Here is a 21,040-nt window from a genome sequence, read left to right as displayed (position 1 = left end):
TTTAGCTAGAAGGTACTGTTATTACCTGTTGAAAGTATGTTTGAAGGATAATACGGATCTCAGCATTTTCTTCTGTGACATCAACTAGCATTTCATCAATGATCTTGTGGAAATGTTTCACTTCACGAAGTTTGATATCTTTTTCTTCTAGTGTTTCATCTTTTGTGTCTTTCAAAAGTCGGATTTCCTTGGTGAGTTTTGCACACTGTTGTTGGTCAATAGTAGTCAGTTATTATTTAAAACTATTTCCCAGAACTTAGTATTTTTTTATGGATGGAGGATTTGGAGTTACCATTTGGAACTCCAAAATATGTAAATATGACAGGTCAGTTTTTAAAAAGACAGCAGTACCTGTTTAATTACTCTCTCTAATTTTGGCTTCTGCTCCTCAGTTTCTCTATTTAGTTGAGATGAATAAGCCTGCTTCTCTGATAATTTTTCTTTGACATTATTTGTTAAATGTTCTATAACTTCTAAAGTATTTTTCATGCTCTGCAGAAAATAAAGCGTTAACATACTTCTTACTGGTTAGAATCAAAAACCTAAAACTTGCCATTTTTTCAAGTTATTTTTTTAATTCATTTATTTTTGTATAACAACATACATTATATTGGTAGATAACAAGTATAATGGTTCCTGGATTAAGTTTTGTATATAATTCCACTGGAAAGTATTTTTATGGTACTTAGGGGAAAAATAAGTCAAACAGTGACTATTAAAAGCATACGATTTTCAAAGATTCAAAATTCATACCATTGGTTCCTTCAAACATTAGCAAAAAAAAAAAAAAAAAAAATCTAAATTTTTATATAGAGCTTGCTTACCAAGCACATTTTTTCTCTTTCAGTGATGTGGTTTAGTAACTACTTTCTACTAGATTATTTTTATCTTTCAAATTTTAAGGAGCAAGGTGATCTTTAAAGAATTAAATGAAATAAAAGTTCATTAAATAAAAGTTAGTGGATAGATGTAATTAGCTGGCTATGATTCATCACCTAATTAACAAGTCATTATCAGCAGTCCATCCTGTGTTTAGTACTATGATTTTAACTAATTTATTTAATACTTTGGTCACTTTTTTTTCTCATTTTAATTAAATGAGACTTTTACTATTTACTTTAAAAAATTATCTTCTTTGTACAAGATAACAAGACAGTAGACATAATAATAATGATAGTTAACTTTTACTAAGGGCTTATTGCTAAAGCCTGTAGAATTTACCTGGATATCTTCCTGTAGTTCCCTGATTTGTCTTTGTTTGTATCTGTATTTTTCATCAATAGCTCTTTTTTGTTCTTCTAGTTGGATTTTTTGTTCATACTCATCACCTAAAATTAGAGAATTCTTAGTTTAAATTTTTAACATGTTATGTAGAAAGCAAGCTTCAAGTCTTACATATATTAAACTTCTAACATTTTTTGTTACAGAAGGTTAAATTCCTTGTATCTGCTTGTTGAAAAACAGTATGAGCATGTAATGTGGTAGCCATTCTTGTTTTGTCAACATAGAGCAACCAATGTGCTGCTATTTTCTTCACATTTGAAATTAATTCCCAGAGAAGTGATATGCAATACTGCTAGAACTAATAATGGAAATAACAACTTAGTCCTTATTTTAAAGGGGGCGGGGAGATGATTTTCTGACTCAATCAAACATGGTACATTTTTGTTTTCCATGTCTCACAATGTTCCTCTTTAAAAATAAGTAACTACAGCTTTAATTGCATATATTCATAAAAAATTTTTAATAACTCCTACATACTAGATGGAGTCACTTTTTTAAAAGATTGTTTGTAATTGTTGTTGCAACTTCTCAGCACTTGCAAGGTGTTTTCTAGAGCATAGATTTCTTTTTCAGCTTTGTTGATCTTAGCATCCAAACTGTCACCTTCCCTTTGAAGTTCTTCTTTTTCTTGAGCAGCCTATGAAATACAGAATAGAAGTGACTGCACATGTGGTGAGCGCTGTGAATTATGTAAGACTGATGAATCGCAGACCTGTACCTCTGAAACAAATATTACATTATATGTAAAAAAAAAAAAAAAAGAAAAAGATAGTAGGAAGGGAAAAATGAAGGGAGAAAATCGGAGGGGTGGACGAACCATGAGAGACGATGGACTCTGAGAAACAAACTGAGGGTTCTAGAGGGGAGGGGGGTTGGGGGATGGGTGAGCCTGGTGATGGGTATTAAAGAGGGCACGTACTGCATGGAGCACTGGGTGTTATACGCAAACAATGAATCATGGAACACTACATCAAAAACTAATGATGTAATGTATGGTGATTAACATAACATAATAAAAATTTTTTTAAAAACGAATTTAACTAATTTAAAAAAAAAAAAAAGTGACTGCACAAAAGTATCAGGAGCAAATGTCTGTTTCCAGGGCAGGAAATAGTTTAGTCACAACAATACCAATTTACCTTGGGGCCTACATGCAGAATTAAGCATTTATTTCTTGCACTAAATAGAAGGCAGCTTCAAACTAGATCTATTCCATAAGGAGAATACATGTTTCTGGCCTGCAAGAGACTTAGGAACACTTTCTCATTTTAAGTCTTAGGAATAAAGGAGGTAAGCAATGTAAACCTAGGAAAGTAAATGCATATTATTTCCAACCCAGTTATAATGTTATTAGAACTAGGATTTCAACGTTTTTGAACAGTTAAGTAATATTAAAATTAGAATGCTCACTTGAGTAGCATATACTAAAATCAGAACAAATAGAAAAAATTAGTCTGGCGCCTTGCACAAGAATAACATGCAAATTTGTGAAGCACTCTGTATTTTTAAAAGGAGAAACACTGCATGATTCCACTTAAATGAGATGCCTGTAATAGTCAAATTCACAGACGGAAGATAGCATGGTGGTTGCCCGGGGCTGAGGAGAGGGAAAAATGGGGACTCAGTGTTTAACAGGTAGAGAGTTTCAGTTTTGGAAGATGAAAAAGTTCTGGAGATGGATGTTGGTGTTGGTTGCACAACAGTGGGGATGTACTTAATACCACAGAACTGTACACTTAAAAATTGTTAAAATGGTCAATTTTATGTGTATTTTGCCATGTTTAAAAAATTTTTTTTAATTAGAGAAAGATAAATGTGGCTGGAAAAAAATGCAGTCTATAAATTGCTGAAAACCAAAAAGTCTCAGTAGTAGGCATACTCAGTGACTTTTTCCAGCTTAACTCTGTCACTGGGCTAGGCTCTCTAGAGTTGTATCCAAAAAGTTCCAAAGAACTTCTCCAATTAAATGTTGACAGGGATAACATGAATACATATTTAAAAGTGCCAAAACCCATTTTTAATCAAAATCAAATAATTTAATTTGTTAATTTATTCAATCCCTAGGTGTGGCATGTATTTAAACCAGAATGTGGCCATTTGAAGTTTTATTGGTAATTCTTTATCTTTTAACATTTTCACTGGTATTTATTATGCTTCAAAATCTGTTAACACATATTTTTATAGTAAATAGTACATAATAAAAAATACAGTTAACAAAAAAAAATTTCTTAGATAAATTATAATCTAATTCCAGTTTAGTTGAGTCTAGAATTGGCAACCTTTTCATTCAAAAAATACTATAGTGGGGGACACCTGGGTGGCTCAGTCGTTGAGCGTCTGCCTTCGGCTCGGGTCATGATCCCAGGGTCCTGGGATCGAGTCCCACATGGGGCTCCTTGCTCAGTGAGGAGCCTGCTTCTCCCTCTCCCTCTGCTGCTCCCCCTGCTTATGCTCTCTCTCTCTGACAAAAAAATAAAAAATCTTTAAAAAAAAAAAAAAAATACTATAGTGGAAGAGACCTAGAATGAATCAAAACAGCTAGATTTTAATTGTGGATTTCCTATGAATGAGGTAACATTAAATAATTCATTTTCCTTCTCCGAGTTCAGTTTATTTGTCAAACAAAGGGGCTGACTTTGTACATTTATATATATTTCTTGATCTAATTCCATATGTACCTTAAACTAAAAACTTTTATGACCCTATCTGGTTCTAAATCAGACATTATAGAATGTATACCTTTTATCCTAGATTAGAAAGCTTATATTAGAAACAAATTTTTATTTATACCTTTCTGTCAACATTTAAAGCATTTTCTAGTAATTTCATTTTCTAACAGTTTCACTAAATTGTGGTCAGAACTGGACTGTAACCTTATAAAGACCACGTAAGACATATTGAGTCTAGCTACAAATAAAAAGTTTCGTTTTTACACATCTGGCACATGTGAAGTGTTAAGAGTAAAACATTTAAATATGCTGCATAATGAAAAATGGAATAATGTGGCAAGCTGCGGACCCTAGAAAGGATGGAAAGTGAAGAGTGGCATTAGGAAATTGGGAAGGTAACTGATCGCCTTGATTCATCTTACATATCCCTTATGCTGACATTTATCCAGCAACTTCACCGTAAACAGAACACACACTCTTTTTCTCATAAAATTTGCCTGTTTTCCTGAGAAGTGGATACATCATCATCATCGTCATCATCATCATCACAGCAATAACAATAATGACAGCAATTTACTGAGGGCTCATTTTGTACATTTACTGAGGGCTCATTTTGTTCCAGACACTGTTTAAGGGTTTTATATACGTTTCTTTTTTGGGGGGGGGTATTGTTTTATTTGGGAAAAGTGCTTCTTACAAAAGGGCAGCTGCAAAATACAGAGACCTCTTCAACAATTACTTGTTTTTTCTTAGAGTGAAAGAATGGGTGGGGTCCAAGGAATGAATCAAAGCAGTAGATGGACAAATGAGGAGCATCTCCCAAGTTACTTTAGGACCTAGAGCAACAAAACTCAAAGCTAAAGTTTCCAATCTTCTTCTAACAACTTAACTTTAGCTCGTCTCGTGGATTACCACCCCCGCCCCCCTTTTAGTGGAAAAGCATGACTTACTCCTGCCAACCAATGACCCCAATACAAGAAACACCTTGAACTAAGTTCTGAATCACATCTGTCTACCTGCAAAGCTCAGGGATGGTATGAGGCAAATACCCACAAAAACAAACACAAAAACCTGACAACAAAACCTCAAACGAGGACAAACATTTGTCCAAAAGTGCCTGGGCTGGAGAGGCTGGGAGACCCTAAAACATTAAATACAACTGTGTATCTGAGCCCTGGTTTGTGTTAATGAATGGGACCAGCAGACAGGTGACCTCTCTGTGGCTAAGCCCATTTCTCTATTTATACAGACAGAGCTAGCTAGCACCGCTCTACCAACAGCTACCAATATCCTGCTTTGTCCTTTACAATCTATGTGCCATATGAGGCTGAAACCACTAAACCAAAGTTTTTCCACTAAGGCTAAGAACACAACATCTATGCAGGGACGAGGAGCTTCTCACACACACTCACACACACCAAGTCCATCAGCCTTCGGGAGTCCGCTTCCAGCTCGGCCGTTCACTTAGGCTACTACATCTGTTGTACGTGTTCCTTCTCAACTTTCCTATCGTGCTAAACACAGTAAAAATCTCAACACATTCACACCTGGTTCTGGTTACCCAGTAGTATGACGTGCACAATTCAACAAGAGACCAAAACCACAGAACAGGTGCACAGTGGGGGTTATGGGGTAGGGAACAGATTTAAAAACACAGATGTGCAGATTTCACCAGAAACCTCGGGTATCCACCTCATAAGTCTGTGGCAGGCTACGTGCCACAGTGCAGATCCATCACCCATCACCTCTATTCTTGTACCCCAAAGCAGGGCCAATGCTGTTCTTGAACCTGGGGTCCTCCGAGTAAGTGTGGAGAGTCCATCAACGCTACCCTAGAATGGTGTCAATCTGGTGGAAAACAGATGATGCAACAGACCTACGCTAACTGACAGTTAAATTCATGTTACAAAAAAACTAGCTTTAAGATTTATTTTTGTAACTTTTTTTTTAAACAGAGAAAAAAACACACTCCTTGGGGAAAGGTGAGGGATTGAGACAGGCCCTGGGTAAGAAGGATCACGACAGCACCTGGAGTTGACAGGCCTGCCTAGGAGAGAAGCTCGGGCACTACCACACCACCACAGGGGACAGCTACTGCCTGAGGCTCAGCAGACCAGTTCACCCGCCACGCCAAGCTGCTATAGATGCAAGTCATAAAAATCTTCCAGCTCATCATGAAACAAGTCCCACTCATCTTCAGAGTCTGTCAGGTCGTCGTCCCCACCTGCAGCCAAAAGCATAAGCAACATCTCGCCCAGCTCAAAGGTGACAACCTCCTCTTCTTCGTTGTCAAAGGGGTTGCCGTTCTCTCTTTCCTCAATGAGCTCCCAGAAGTGGTTCCTTCGTTGGGCCCGGTATCTGCTTGATGTTCCCACTTTCTGTCTCTGTGGCTCCTCTCTACGGCCATCAGGGTACGCATGCTTGTAAAAATAGTTCCCTCCAAATGGGCAGCTCCCATGTCCTTCATCAAAATACCTGCACGCCTTGTTGCTCATTGCTTCCTTGTAATCCTGAATGAGTTTCTGCTTCTCTTCTTTCTCCTCTACCCAGTACTCACTTGGAATAACAAAGTTAGATGTGATCCAGCATTCTGGGCAGGACTTTATGATCTGGCTCTCAAATTGCTTAGCACTCCTCTACTTGCGAATACACTTGAGACAGGAAGTGTAGTTGCAGTTGGAGAGAATCCCAAAGTGGCACTCACTGGGGTTGGCTTTTTCATAGACCACCTCCATGCAGATGCCACACACCACATCCTTACTGTGCTGGACAGCAAATGAGAGCTCCATGTCCTTCTCACGGGCCTCAATGCAAGATCTCTGGGCAGCATCCATCGGATGGAGGACCTGCAGCCCACATATGTCACAGGAGTCTCCGTGGAGATACGCACAGTTCTCCCCATACCGGCACTCTCCGACCATAGCATAGGGGCAAAGCTGCCGCTTGGTTTCTGCTGCCGTTTGCTCTTTCTCCAATTCTTCCTTGGTCACTGAGCCTTGCGGGGATGCTTCAGTGCAGGAAGGGGCAGTACGGCCACAGTAGGGCTGCCCAGGAACAAACTCAATGGCATTCACCCGTCTTCTGAACCTGCTCCTACCGTTCAAAGAAGGGCTACAGAAGGAAACTTGCAAGATTAAGTATAAGTCAAAGGAAAGGGAACATCTGTCCACAGGGTCATCCTCTAAAGGTGTGAATTAGATCTTCCCACTTCCTTCAGTGTATGATAGAGGAAAAATGAGTTAAAGTTAAATTTTCCACTCCTTTGTAGTGTCTTGAGTAAGTTCCCAGACCTCTGTGTAAAGGAAATCACACCTGTTCAGTTTCTACATGGCAAAAATGAGTATGGCAGTACTCAGAAAGGGAAATGCATCTAGTTCCTGATCACTTCTCCATTTCCCCTTATGGGTTACTCGGTAAAGATAACCATGAAATGGCAGACAAATCTCAAACATTAGAACAGAGCAGATTCACCCGATCTGTCTCCCTCCCATCTAATATGAAGGCAAAGGAACAGGCCTCTTCCTCTCTGGATAGCCACCATACCAGAGCTGCACTGGTAAATTAGAGAATTAAGATTTCAAAGGTGGTGTAGCTCCAGGTGATGATCTAGGGTGTAGCCACATAAGTGGATGGCTATAGTGAAGTAAGGCCTTGAGACTGAGGTGTTGAACAGGTTATCACATGAATACTAAAGACATGCAAAGTGACAGCAGGTCTTAGGGTAAAACAGATTATGAATCTAGAATAAATGAGGGAAAATGACATGACACAAATGATAGCAAAAAAAAAAGGTATCAAAGAACAGTCCAGACCTTTCTTTGACCTCATGCACTTGAGGTGTATAGCTTCAGGGGGGGCCTGGGTGGTTCAGTCGGTTAAGCCTCTGACTCTTGGTTTCACCTCCCGTCATGACCTCAGAGCCCAGCGTCAACTCCGTACTCAATACAGTCTGCCTGAGGTTCTCTCCCTCTCCCTCTGCCCCTTACCCCACTCGGGCAGTGTTGCACATGCCTGCACTCTCTCAAATAAATAAATCTTTAAAAAATAATAATAGCTGCAGTACCTCTACCTAACAACTAGTGTTTCATGGCCCTGATCAAGTGCAGTAGGTACAAGAGCGCTATGAAATTTAAAGTTGCGTGGCAAAAAAAAAATGCCATTTGGTTGTTAACAAAGAGCAAAGATACTTCACGTTATCACAACTATGAATCAATTAAGATTACCTTTATCACATAATAGGCCTGTGTTTTCTCCTCTTCTCCTTCAGGAGGCAGCATTACAACAGTAAGAATTTCATATCTATTCTTCAGCTTATCAATTTTACTTAGCCTCTCATGAAACTCAGCACTAATATGGAAAGAAAAAGAAAAACACTGAAAAACAAATGACATACATTTTTAAAGGACTACAGTGTTCTTATATGACATTTTTATTAATACTAAATTCAAACAGGTTAAATATATTCTCACTTTTCAATTTTCTAATTAGTGGAAAGCATCTCGGGTTTCACCCTATTTGAAAGCTAAGAAGTTAGGCTGCCATAGTTTCATGGAAGTTGGCAGAAGACACAAGATTCCTAGGTCAGAGAAAAAGGACTTTGTCAGTCATGGTACACCAAGTAGCATGAGCCTCCTGCTTGCAGAGCTCTCAAAGTCCCATGCAAGTGAGGAGAAGCTCAAGTGGATATTACATATACCGCAGGTTTACATCACAGCTAAGGAACCTCAAGCTTAGGTAATCCAAATATCTTATAACGGGAACTAAGCAAATACATCCAATCTTTACTCCAGCAAGAGGATACCACCTCTGGCTTCTGAGGCTATTCACTATCCAAACATCATTTAAAGGTAGTTTAATGCAAATTAAAATCACAATACCATATTACCTCACAGCCTTAGGGTAGTTACTAAAAAAGAAAGAAAGAAAGAAAAAGAAAGGAAGGAAGGAGGGAGGGAGGGAGGGAAGGGGGAGAGAGGGAGAGAGAGAGAGAGAGAGAGAGAGAGAAGAAGAAAGAAAGAAAGAAAGAAAGAAAGAAAGAAAGAAAGAAAGAAAGAAAGAAAGAAAGAAAGAAAGAAAAAAGAAAGAAAGAAAGGAAAAAAAGAAAATATTGGCAGGGTGCCTCGGTCGCTTAGTCAGTTAAGCTGCTGGTTCTTGATTTCAGCTCAGATCATGATCTCAGGGTCCTGGGGGCTCTCAGTGGGGAGTCTGCCTGAGATTCTCTACCTCTTCCTCTGCCCCTCCCCACACTAGTGCACTCTCTTGATCTCTCTCTAAAATAAAAAAAAAAAAATAAATCTTTAAAAAAAAAAGTACTGGCAGGGGCGCCTGGGTGGCTCACTCGGTCAAGCACCTGCCTTCAGCTCGGGTGTTGATCTCAGGGTCCTGGGATCGAGCCCCGCATCGGGCTGCCTGCTCAGTGGGGAGTCTGCCTCTCCCTCTCACTCTGCTCCCCCCTGCTTGTGCTCACTCTATCAAATAAATAAATAAAATCTTTTAAAAAAAAAGTACTGGCCCTCTCTCACTGTATCTATCTGTATCGTATGAATAAAATCTTTTTTTAAAAAGTACTGGCAATAATATGGAGAAATTGGAACCCTTGTGCACTATTGGTGGAACTGTAAAATGATGCAACCACTATGGAAAACAGTATTGCAGTTCGTCAAAAAATTACAAATAGAACTACCATATGATACAGCAATCCCACTTCCTGTTAGATAGCCAAAAAAATCAAAAGCAGGTACTTGAAGAAATCTCTGCACCCCAATGTTCATAGCAGCATTTTATTCATAATAGCCAAGAGGTAAAGCAACCCAAACATCCATGGACAGATGAATGGATACATTAAATGTGGTATATACATGTAATGGAATATTATTCAGCCTTAAAAGGAAATTGCATCACATGCTACATAGATGAACCTGAGGACATTATGCTAAGTGGAATAAGCCAGTCACAAAAGACAAATACTGCATGATTCCGCTTACATAAAGTATCTATAGCAGTCAAATTCATACAGACAGAAAGAATGGTAGTTACCAAGGGCTGGGAGAAGGAGGAAATGGAAGTTTATAAAGACTGAAAAGGGAGACACAAAACTGTTATTTGCAATTGATGTAAATGAAATACCTAGAAATTAGAATCTACAGATCAACTGTCAGAATTAATAAAAGTTTAAGCAAAGTTAATGGATTCTTAATATATAGAAATCAACTGTATTTCTACAATGCTAGTAACAAACCAAAAATGAAATGATTTAAAAGAAATAACATTGACAGAAAGATTTTTAAAAGTAGCAGGTAGGGGCACCTATGTGGCTCAGTCCGTTGAGCATCTAACTCTTGATTTTGGCTCAGGTTATGATCTCAGGGTCCTGGGATCGAGCTCCACATCAGGCTCCCTGCTCAGTGGGAAGCCTGCTTCTCCCTCTCCCACTCCCCCCGCTTGTGTTCCCTCTCTCGCTGTCTCTCTCTGTCAAATAAATAAATAAAATCTTTTAATAAATAAATAAATAAATGCAGCCATGGCGAAGCATGTTATTGAACTCTCCCCACAAAACATACTCGAGGGCGCCTGGGTGGCTCAGTCATTAAGCGTCTGCCTTTGGCTCAGGTCATGGTCCCAGGGTGCTGGGATCGAGTCTCACATTGGGCTCCCTGCTCAGCAGGAAGCCTGCTTCTCCCTCTCCACTCCCCACTGCTTGTGTCCCCTCTCTCACTGTGTCTCTCTCTGTCAAATAAATAAATAAAATCTTTAAAAAAAAAATACTTAAAAATCAGTTCCAAGGGAATTAGTGATCTCATTGCAAAAGGGATAATCTAAAGAATTAGGAGTTAGCCAAAGGAAAGAAGGAGGAAAAACCATAGGTTTATGACTAAGATATGTCCAATATATTAAAGGCCTTTTCAAATAAGTAAGAAAAAGATGATCATCCAGTCAGTTCTTCTGATACGACGCTTACATTTTAAAAAAATTTTAGCAGTATTTTAAAACTCGAATTATTACCTTATGTTCTGCCGTTCTTGCTCAACATATCTTATTTGTGAAGCAAGCATTGTTTTGTGAACTTTAATTTCTTCAATTCGTTCTTCCATAGCTGTGTGTAATTGCTGTTTTCTTTTTTCCAGAGAAAGTACTTCTTCTGCCTTACTGTGAAGCATTTCTCTAGCACGTTTAACTTCAAGTTTTAAAAGATTGTCTTCTATCATCAAATCCTGTCAACATAACAAAATTGTCAGATACTGAAATAATTACTATTATACCCAATCCATAATATTTTCTTTTATTGCCACAGAAGTCAAACTTGAAAATATAACTTTTTCTAATTTGACCACTGACCAAGGTAACTAGGATTAAATTTAGATTGCTCTGAGTGATGACTCTTGGTTTCTCTTCACTTTTTAAGAAAAGGATTTATTTCAAGTCTTATTATAATTCAATTTGAAATTTAAGTTTTACTAATAAAAAAAAAGGAAGAAGTTATTCCCAAAATTGAAACTTATAATCCAGGAATATAGTCCTATATAGTCCTGTGGATGAAAATTTTTATATTCTAAACTAAATCTAACAAAACAACATGTAAATAAATTTTTATTCTAAACAATTCAGTCATGGATAGAGTACTGACACAAGAGTACACAAATAGATCAGTTTTCAGAATAGAAAGCCCAGAAACAAACACTCCAGAACATAAGGCTTTATTATTTCAAAACATAGCTTTTCAGGTGGAGAGAAGATTAGATCCCTACATCTCAAATGTACCAAAAATAAATTCCAGATTAATGAAAAATTTAATGTAAGAGAGAAAACCAATGCAGTTACTGAAATAGTAAACATTTGTTTGATTTTTAGTATGACAAAGAAGTTTCTAAGTATAAAAATTATGCAGGGAAAAACAAATATTTGATGTTAAAAAAAGTTTTTAATGTCAAAAAACTGAATAAAAATTTAAAGATAAATGGAAAAAATATTGACAATATTTATGACAGAGTTAATAGTTTTACATATGAAGGTCTTTTGCAAAGCAATTCAAAAATACAAACCTTCTAATGGAAATATGAGCTAAGATAAAAATCTAGAAATCCAAAAAAAGAAAGATTATGGAATATAACATACTAGAAAAAAATGTTTTAAACATTTTTTCGAGAGGGAGAGAGCATGCACAAGTGGCGGGGGGAGGGGACCACAGAGGGAGAGGGAGAGAAACCCAAGCAGGCTCTATGCACAGTGCGGAGCCCACACGGGGCTCAATCCACAACCCTGAGATCATGACCTGCACAGAAAGCAAAAGTCAGACACTTAACCCACTGAGCCACCCAGGCACCCTTAAACATTTTTATTTAAACATAAATATTTTAAATTTTATGTTGAAACATGAAATGTTTTCACGTGTCACCAACTTAAAAAATATAGACTAAAACAATGAAATACAATGTTTGCCCATCAAATTCACAATTTTATAAATTATAATATCCAGCCTTACTGGTGGTGTGTAAAATAGAATGCTACACACTGCTGGTGGGAGTATTAAATGAATCCTCTAGAAGAAGACAATTTGGCTTAAACATAGTTTGGGGGCACCTGGGTGGCTCAGTTGAGCGCCCGACTCTTGGTTTCAGCTCAGGTCATGATTTCAGGGTCATGAGAGCAAGTCCTTTGTGGAGCTCCCCACTCAGCATGGAGTCTGCTTCAGAGTCTCCCTCTCTCCCTCTGCCACTCCCCCTGTTGATGCGTGCTCTCTCTCTCTAAAATAAAATAAAATATTTTTTAAAAAAGAAAATAGTTTCAAGATACTGAAAATATTCATTCTTTTTGGACCATAATTATACAATTATAAATTTTTCCTAACTCATTAAATAACTATACAGTGATATATATGCATGGTATATGGTAGTACTATTTTTTTTTTAAGTGGGTTCCACACCCAAGGTGGGGCTCAAACTCATGACCTTGAGAACAAAAGTCGCATGCTCCACTGACTGAGCCAGCCAGACGCCCCTGATAGTACTATTTAGAATAACCAAACATTGGAAATAAACACAAAAGAAACACGAAAAACAGGAGATGGTTAAATAAATTATGGTAACTTGCATGCAATAAACTGTAGAAAGCCTTTAAAAATTATTTTTAAAGAATATTTAATGTTCAATATTTAATGCTTGCAAACATACATGGAAATAGAGAATATATTTAAATTTTTAAAAAAATAATATATATAAAGCCAATTTTCTTCAAAAGACTACAAGGAAATAATATAACTTTAACACCTTATCTTGTATACAGTGATTTATATTCATCTTTATAAATTGGTATATTTTTTAAATTTTCTATAGTTAGCATTAAAATGTGGTTTTTAATATTTCATACACATATGATTTTACTGCACCTGTTTCAAAGCTTTGGTTTTATTAAGTTCTTTCTCTGATCTGTCACTGAAAAGGTTTAGTTCATTTATTTTGGTCATGAGGAACTGTTTTTCATCACAATTTTTACTGTTTGACTTCTTGATAAAATAAAGATCATTCTATAAAAAGGGAAAAGAGGTGAAATACATATTTTAAAATAACATTAAATACATAGTATTAAACATATCTTACATTAAATTATATGCTCCATTGAATATTTATAATAATTCGATTTTTAAATCTCATTCTTCGTGCTCTAATGTTTCTAATATAGTACATGGGGATATTCACATAGAAACATTTTCATTTTTATCACTTACTGATTTTTTGGATTTGGTTTAGGTTCAGTAATTCCGGTAAATATTATGTACAGTTCGACCTGAATTATTGGGGGATTGTCATTTATGGGGAGAAATATGAGGAGGAAGCCAAGCATTGGTTCAGTACACAGCTCACCTTTTTAAGTTTATTATTTGATTCAACCCACGTCACAGAAGGCAAAAACCTTCACGGTCTAAAAAAGCATAGGGTTTTCGTTCATGGTACAAGGTCTAGAATCAGATGGCCATAATTATACATTAGCCATCTGACCCTGGTGGGCAACCTACGCTTCCTTAGTTTCCTCATTTCTAAAATGGAGATGACAATACCCACCTCTCTGAGCTGCTGTTACTGTCAAAGATGTTACTGTCAAAGAGTATGTTCAACAGTGTTTGACACATAGAAGGGTCATGAATTCTTACTATTATTTAATTACATGTATAATCACATATTGCTAGAGAGAAAAATGCTAGAAAAGATCTAAGTCCATCAGATGCATAAATGTGTCACACATACCCAGATATCAGTTTCCTAGCTTTATAACAATCTACATCTCTCCACTCACCCAGACCTCGGAACAAGGTTTGTGCTCATAGTCCCCTCTGGGTACCTAAAGCAAAAATTTTCTAGTTTCAAGACCTAGTTCTGTTCCTCTCGCCCTCTTTTTTTTTTTTTTTTTTTTTAAGATTTTATTTATTTTTTGACAGAGAGAGAGGCAGGGAGAGAGGGAATACAAGCAAGGGGAGCTGCAGAGGGAGAAGCAGGCCTCCCGCGGAGCAGAGAGCCCGATGCGGGGCTCGATCCCAGGACCCTGGGATCATGACCTGAGCTGAAGGCAGACGCTTAATGACTGAGCCACCCAGGCACCACTCTCCCTCTATCTTTTATTCTCTCTTTCTCTCTGCCTCCCTCCTATGCCTCTCTCATTGCCTGTATTTTTCTTAGGTATCAAGACCTAAGATTACAGCAAGACAGTAAGAAGAGGAATTTTTTTTTTTTGTATAAAGATGTGATTTCATAAAATTAACTTTTAGAATGAAAAAATTTTAACTTAAGGTGATTTTCAACCAGAAGGAATTAGTTTCTATTATGCAAAATAGGAAATGGAATGGCATGGGAGAGGTAATGCAGAATGACTTGACAATCTCATGGTACTATTGAGAAGAGCAGACCTTCATTAGAAGGTTAACTAGCTTTAATATCTTTGAAACTTCACTTGCATTTCTTTTAATTTATTTATCTCTCTGTTAAAACCAGAGTTGGGATAGGCAAAAGTACTAGTCAACTGTATAACGGACAGAGCCCCAGAGTAGTTAAAAGGCAGAACACTAGAACCATTTCAACACAGCAAAACAGACACAATTCACACCAGGGTCAAGAAACATGCTTGCATACAAATGTCACCCTCCTATCATTCTGTAGCATTAATATTCTCCTCATATTCTATGTAATTAAAACAAAATCATTTATTGAATACCTACTAAAAGCACTGTGTTAAGATACACATTGCTTCTAATTCTCCCAAATGCCCTAAAATAATATCAAATATTTTCTTTCATTTAATAGATGAGTTAACTAAGGCTCAGTTAACTAGAGCTCAGAAATTTTAAAGTAGCAATACTGAGAGGGAGGAGCAAGATGGCAGAGGAGTACCCAGGAATTCAGCTGGATAGGGATCAACCATTCTGAACACCTACAAACTCAACAGGAGATCTAAGAAAAGAAGAGCAACAATTCTATGAACAGAAAAGCGACCACTTTCTGAAAGGTAGGACATGCGGAGAAGTGAATCCAAGGCGATATTTGGGAAGATAGACAGCCCAGGGAGGGAGCCTCCGTCAGCCACTACTGGCAAGTGATAGAGCAGCGGACACAAAATCAGAACTTTTAGAAGTTGGCTCTGCTGAGAAACGTCACTCCAGTGGCTAAGCGGGGCGTGGACCCTCGCTGGGACAGCATGGTCTCAGGACCCTCAGGGTCACAGAAAGACTGGGGATGCCTGAGTGCGGCAGAGCTCCCAGGTAGTGGAGCGGGGAAGCTGGCTGCAGAGACAGAGCCAAGGCGTGGGCTCTCAGCTCGGGATTGTCATAAACCATGATCCGCAGCACAGTCGGGGAACTGCTCCTCCAGCAGGGACCCAACAAGCGGCAGATCTGGGGAGACTCCCCTTCCTCCCCTGGGAGGAGCGGCAAGGGAGCACACCGCAGGGATCTGCTGGGTTTGGAGTCTCTAATGGGGTCGTGTGCCAGAGATGGAAACTCTCAGTCACAGGCCAGGTGAGCATGGAGTGCGGCCAGAGACCAGGGAGACGGGAGTGATTGGCTGCTTTTCTCTGGGGGCGCACTGAGGAGTGGGGCCCCGAGTTCTCCACAACTTCAGAACCAGAGACAGGGAAGCCACCATTTTCATTCTCATCCTCCAAAGCTGTACGGAAAGCTTTCAGGGAACAAAAGCTCCCAAGAGCAAACCAAGAAGATTACTTAGCCTGGCCCCTGGCAAGGGCGGGGCAATTCCACCTCGGGCAAAGACATTTGAGAACCACGGCAACAGGCCCCTCCCCCAGAAGATCAGCAAGAACATCCAGCCAAGACCAAGTATACCGATCAATGAGAACAGCAAAACTCCAGCACTAGGGGAATACAGCACATAGAATTCGTGGCTTTTTTTCCCCATTATCTTTAGTCTTTCAAAGTTAATTTTTTAATTTTCTTTATTTTTTCTTTTTCTATTTTTTTTAATTTTTCTTCTTTCCTTTTTCAACCAACATATTTTATCAATTGCTTTTTTAAAATCTTTTTTAATTTTCACTTTACAAATTCTATCCATTCACTGTATTTAACCTTATTTTTTGTGTATATATATGTTTTTCTTTCTTTAAAATTTTGAGATACAGTTTCTTCTAACATACCAAAACATACCCTAAATCTAGTATATGGCTTTGTTCTAGTCTCCCATGTGATCACATTCTCTCCTTTTTTTTTCTTTTTTTAAATTTTTCTTCTTTCTTTTTTCAACAAACTTATCAATTCCTTTCTTAAAATACTTTTAAATTTTCATCTTTACAGTCATATTCCATCCCTTTATCGTATTTACCCTTATTTTTGTATATATATAAGTTTTTATTTCTTTAAAATTTTGGGAGGCAGTTTCTCCTAACAGACCAAAATACACCCAAAATCTAGTGTGTGGCTGTTCTATTCACCAGCCTGATCAAAAAAAAAATTTTTTTTCCCTTTCTTTTCCCCCTAGTTTCAGATCTCTTCTGATTTGCTTAGTGTATATTTTTCTGGGGTCATTGTTACCCCTTTAGCATTTTGTTCTCTCATTCATCTATTCTTCTCTGGACCAAATGACAAAACAGAAAAACTCACCTCAAAAAAAAAACAAAAACAAGAGACAGTACCCACTGCCAGGGACCTAATCAATACAGACATTAGTAAGATGTTGGAACCAGAGTTCAAAATGACGATTATAAAGATACTAGCTGGGCTTGAAAAAAAACATAGAAGATACTAGAGAATCCCTTTCTGGAGAAATCTAAGAACTAAAATCTAACAAGTCAAAATCAAAAAGGCTATTAATGAGGTGCAATCAAAAATGGAGGCTCTACCTGCTAGGGTAAATGAGGCAGAAGAAAGAATTAGCGATATAGAAGACCAAATGATGGAGAATAAAGAAGCTGAGAAAATGAGAGATAAACAACTACTGGATCACGAGGGCAGAATTCGAGAGATAAGGGATACCATAAGATGAAACAATATTAGAATAATTGGGATGCCAGAAGAAGAAAGAGAGAGAGGGGCAGAAGGTATACCGGAGCAAATTATAGCAGAGAACTTCCCTAATTTGAGGAAGGAAACAGGCATCAAAATCTAGGAGGCACAGAGAACCCCCCTCAAAATCAATAAAAATAGGTCAACACCCCGACATCTAATAGTAAAATTTACGAGTCTCAGAGACAAAGAGAAAATCCTAAAAGCAGCTCGGGACAAGAGGTCTGTAACCTACAACGGTAGAAACATTAGCTTGGCAGCAGACCTATCCAGAGACCTGGCAGTCCAGAAAGGACTGGCATGATATATTCAGAGCACTAAACGAGAAAAATATGCAGCCAAGAATACTATATCCAGCTAGGCTGTCATTGAAAATAGAAGGAGAGATAAAAAGCTTCCAGGACAAACAAAAACTAAAAGAATTTGCAAACATCAAACCAGTCCTACAAGAAATATTGAAAGGGGTCCTCTAAGCAAAGAGAGAGCCTAAAAGTAACATAGAGCAGAAAGGAACAGAGACAATATACAGTAATAGTCACCTTACAGGCAATACAATGGCACTGAATTCATATCTTTCAATAGTTACCCCTGAATGTAAATGGGCTAAATGCCCCAATCAAAAGACACAGGGTATCAGATTGGATAAAAAAAACAAGACCCATCGATATGCCATTTGCAAGAGACTCATTTTAGACCCAAAGACACCTCCAAATTTAAAGTGAGGGGGTGGAAAACCATTTACCATGCTAATGGACATCAAAGAAAGCTGGGGTGGCAATCCTTATATCAGACAAATTAGATTTTAAACCAAAGACTATAATAAGAGATGAGGAAGGACACTATATCATACGTAAAGGGTCTACGCAACAAGAATCAATTAAAGATTTTAGTTATTTGACAGAGAGAGAGAGAGCGAGAGCAGGAACACCAGCAGGGGGAGTTGGAGAGGGAGAAGCAGGCTTCCCACCGAGCAGGGAACCCGATGCGGGACTCAATCCCAGGACCCTGGGATCATGAACTGAGCCGAAGGCAGACGCTTAACAACTGAGCCACCCAGGCACCTGAAGATCTAACAATTTTAAATATCTATGCCCCTAACATGGAAGCAGCAAATTATATAAGCCAATTAATAACAAAATCAAAGAAATATCGACAATAATACAGTTATAGTAGGGACTTTAACACCCCCTTCACTGAAATGGACAGATCATCTAAGCAAAAGATCAACAAGGAAATAAAGGCTTTAAATGATACACTGGACCAGCAACCTCACAGATATACTCAGAACATTCCATTCCAAAGCAACAGAATACACATTCTTCTCTAGTGCATATGGAACATTCTCCAGAATAGATCACATCCTGGGTCACAAATCAGGTCAACCAGTACCAAAAGACTGGGATCATTCTCTGCATATTTTCAGACTACAATGCTTTGAAACTAGAACTCAGTCACAAGAGGAAAGTTGGAAAGAAATACATAGAGGCTAAAGAGCATCCTACTAAAGAATGAAGGGGTCAACCAGGAAATTAAAGAAGAATTTTAAAAAATTCATGGAAACAAATGAAAATGAAAACACAACTAACTGTTCAAAATCTTTGGGATGCAGCAAAGGCAGTCCTAAGAGGAAAGTATATAGCAATACAAGCCTTTCTCAAGAAACAAGAAAGGTCTCAAGTACACAACCTAACCCTACACCTAAAGGAGCTGGAGGAAGAACAGCAAATAAAGCCTAAACCCAGCAGGAGAAGAGAAATAATAAAGATCAGAGCAGAAATCAATGAAATAGAAACCAAAAGAACAGTAGAACAGATCAATGAAACTAGGAGCTGGTTCTTTGAAGGAATTAAGATTGATAAACCCCTGGCCAGACTTATCAAAAAGAAAAGAGAAAGGACCCAAATGAATAAAATCATGAATGAAACAGGAGAGATGACAACCAACACCAAAGAAATACAAACAATTATAAGAACATCTTATGAGCAACTATATGCCAACAAATTAGACAATCTGGATGAAATGAATGCATTCCTAGAGACATATAAACTACCAAAACTGAAGAAGGAAGAAATAGAAAACCTGAACAGACCCATAACCAGTAAGGAAAGTGAAGCAGTCATCAAAAATCTCCCAACAAACAAGAGCCTAGGACCAGATGGCTTCCCAGGGGAATTCTACCAAACATTTAAAGAACAATTAATACCTATTCTTCTGAAACTGTTTCGAAAAATAGAAATGGAAGGAAAACTTCCAAACTCGTTTTATGTGGCCAGCATTACCTGGATCCCAAAACCAGACAAAGACCCCATCAAAAAGGAGAATTACAGACCAATATACCTGATGAACATGGATGCAAAAATTCTCACCAAAATACTAGCCAATAGGATCCAACAGTACATTAAAAGGATTATTCATCACGACCAAGCGGGATTTATTCCTGGGCTGCAAGGTTGGTTCAATATCCACAAATCAATCAATGTGATACAATACATTAATAAAAGCAATAACAAGAACCATATGATCTTCTCAATAGATGCAGAAAAAGCTTTTGACAAAGTACAGCATCCTTTCTTGATCAAAACTCTTCACAGTGTAGGGATACAGGGTACATACTTCAATATCATAAAAGCTATCTATGAAAAACCCACAGCGAATATCATTCTCAATGGGGAAAAACTGAGACCTTTTCCCCTAAGGTCAGGAACACGGCAGGGATGTCCACTATCACCACTGCTATTCAACATAGTATTAGAAGTTCTAGCCACAGCAATCACACAACAAAAAGAAATAAAAGGCATCCGAATCAGCAGTCAAACTCTCACTCTTTGCAGATGATATGATACTTTATGTGGAAAACCCAAAAGACTCCACCCCAAAACTGCTAGAACTCATACAGGAATTCAGTAAAGTGGCAGGATATAAAATCAAGGCACAGAAACCAGTGGCATTCCTATACACCAACAATAAGACAGAAGAAAGAGAAATTAAGGTGTTGATCCCATTTACAATTGCATCCAAAACCATAAGATACCTAGGAATAAATCTAACCAAAGAGGCAAAGGATCTGTACTCCGAAAACTATAGAATACTCATGAAAGAAATTGAGGAAGACACAAAGAAATGGAAAAACGTTCCATGCTCATGGACTGGAAGAACAAATAGTGTGAAAATGTCTATGCTACCTAGAGCAATCGACACATTTAATGCAATCCCTATCAAAATACCAACCACTTTTTTCAAAGAAATGGAACAAATAATCCTAAAATTTGTATGGAACCAGAAAAGGTCCCGAATAGCCAGAGGAATGTTGAAAAAGCAAAGCAAAGCTGGTGGCACCACAATCCCGGACTTCAAGCTCTATTACAAAGCTGTCATTATCAAGACAGTATGGTACTGGCACAAAAACAGACACAGAGATCAATGGAACAGAATAGAGAGCCCAGAAATAGACCCTCAACTCTATGGTCAACATATCTTCAACAAAGCAGGAAAGACTGTCCAATGGAAAAAAGACAGTCTCTTCAACAAATGGTGTTGGGAAAATTGGACATTCACATGCACAAGAATGAAACGGGACCATTTCCTTACACCA

General features: G+C 37.9%; 2 protein-coding genes and 1 non-coding gene across 3 annotated transcripts in view; 1 reads left to right on the top strand and 2 right to left on the bottom strand.

The window, feature by feature from the left end:
* The window catches only part of CCDC39 (coiled-coil domain 39 molecular ruler complex subunit), a 50,490-nt gene that overhangs the window by 3,735 nt on the left and 25,715 nt on the right, over positions 1-21,040 (bottom strand). Inside the window, exons 12-18 of the mRNA XM_045903315.3 lie at positions 13,336-13,473; positions 10,956-11,164; positions 8,177-8,300; positions 1,762-1,921; positions 1,222-1,328; positions 352-492; positions 26-205 (exon numbers count right to left, since the gene is read on the bottom strand). Of these exons, the coding sequence (XP_045759271.1) occupies positions 26-205; positions 352-492; positions 1,222-1,328; positions 1,762-1,921; positions 8,177-8,300; positions 10,956-11,164; positions 13,336-13,473 (1,059 nt within the window). The remainder of the gene's footprint in view (positions 1-25; positions 206-351; positions 493-1,221; positions 1,329-1,761; positions 1,922-8,176; positions 8,301-10,955; positions 11,165-13,335; positions 13,474-21,040) is intronic.
* Positions 2,689-2,791, top strand: LOC123835024 (U6 spliceosomal RNA). The gene has a single exon (XR_006788586.1). It is a non-coding gene; the product is annotated as a U6 spliceosomal RNA (small nuclear RNA).
* LOC123863592 (E3 ubiquitin-protein ligase makorin-1-like) lies at positions 3,918-7,147 on the bottom strand (the record flags this gene model as incomplete). The annotated part of the gene is given in 1 exon segment (XM_045903314.3): positions 3,918-7,147. A coding segment is annotated over 1 exon segment (1,056 nt), but the record flags the coding sequence as incomplete, so codon positions are not given.

The sequence above is a fragment of the Mirounga angustirostris genome, unplaced genomic scaffold (assembly GCF_029215605.1).
Source record: "Mirounga angustirostris isolate CCGP_5_RB_7025 unplaced genomic scaffold, mMirAng1.0.hap1 SCAF_1, whole genome shotgun sequence".
Classification (NCBI taxonomy): Eukaryota; Metazoa; Chordata; class Mammalia; order Carnivora; family Phocidae; genus Mirounga; species Mirounga angustirostris.
The sequence above is the reverse complement of the archived record's forward strand: the minus strand, read 5'-3'. Positions and strand labels throughout refer to the sequence as shown.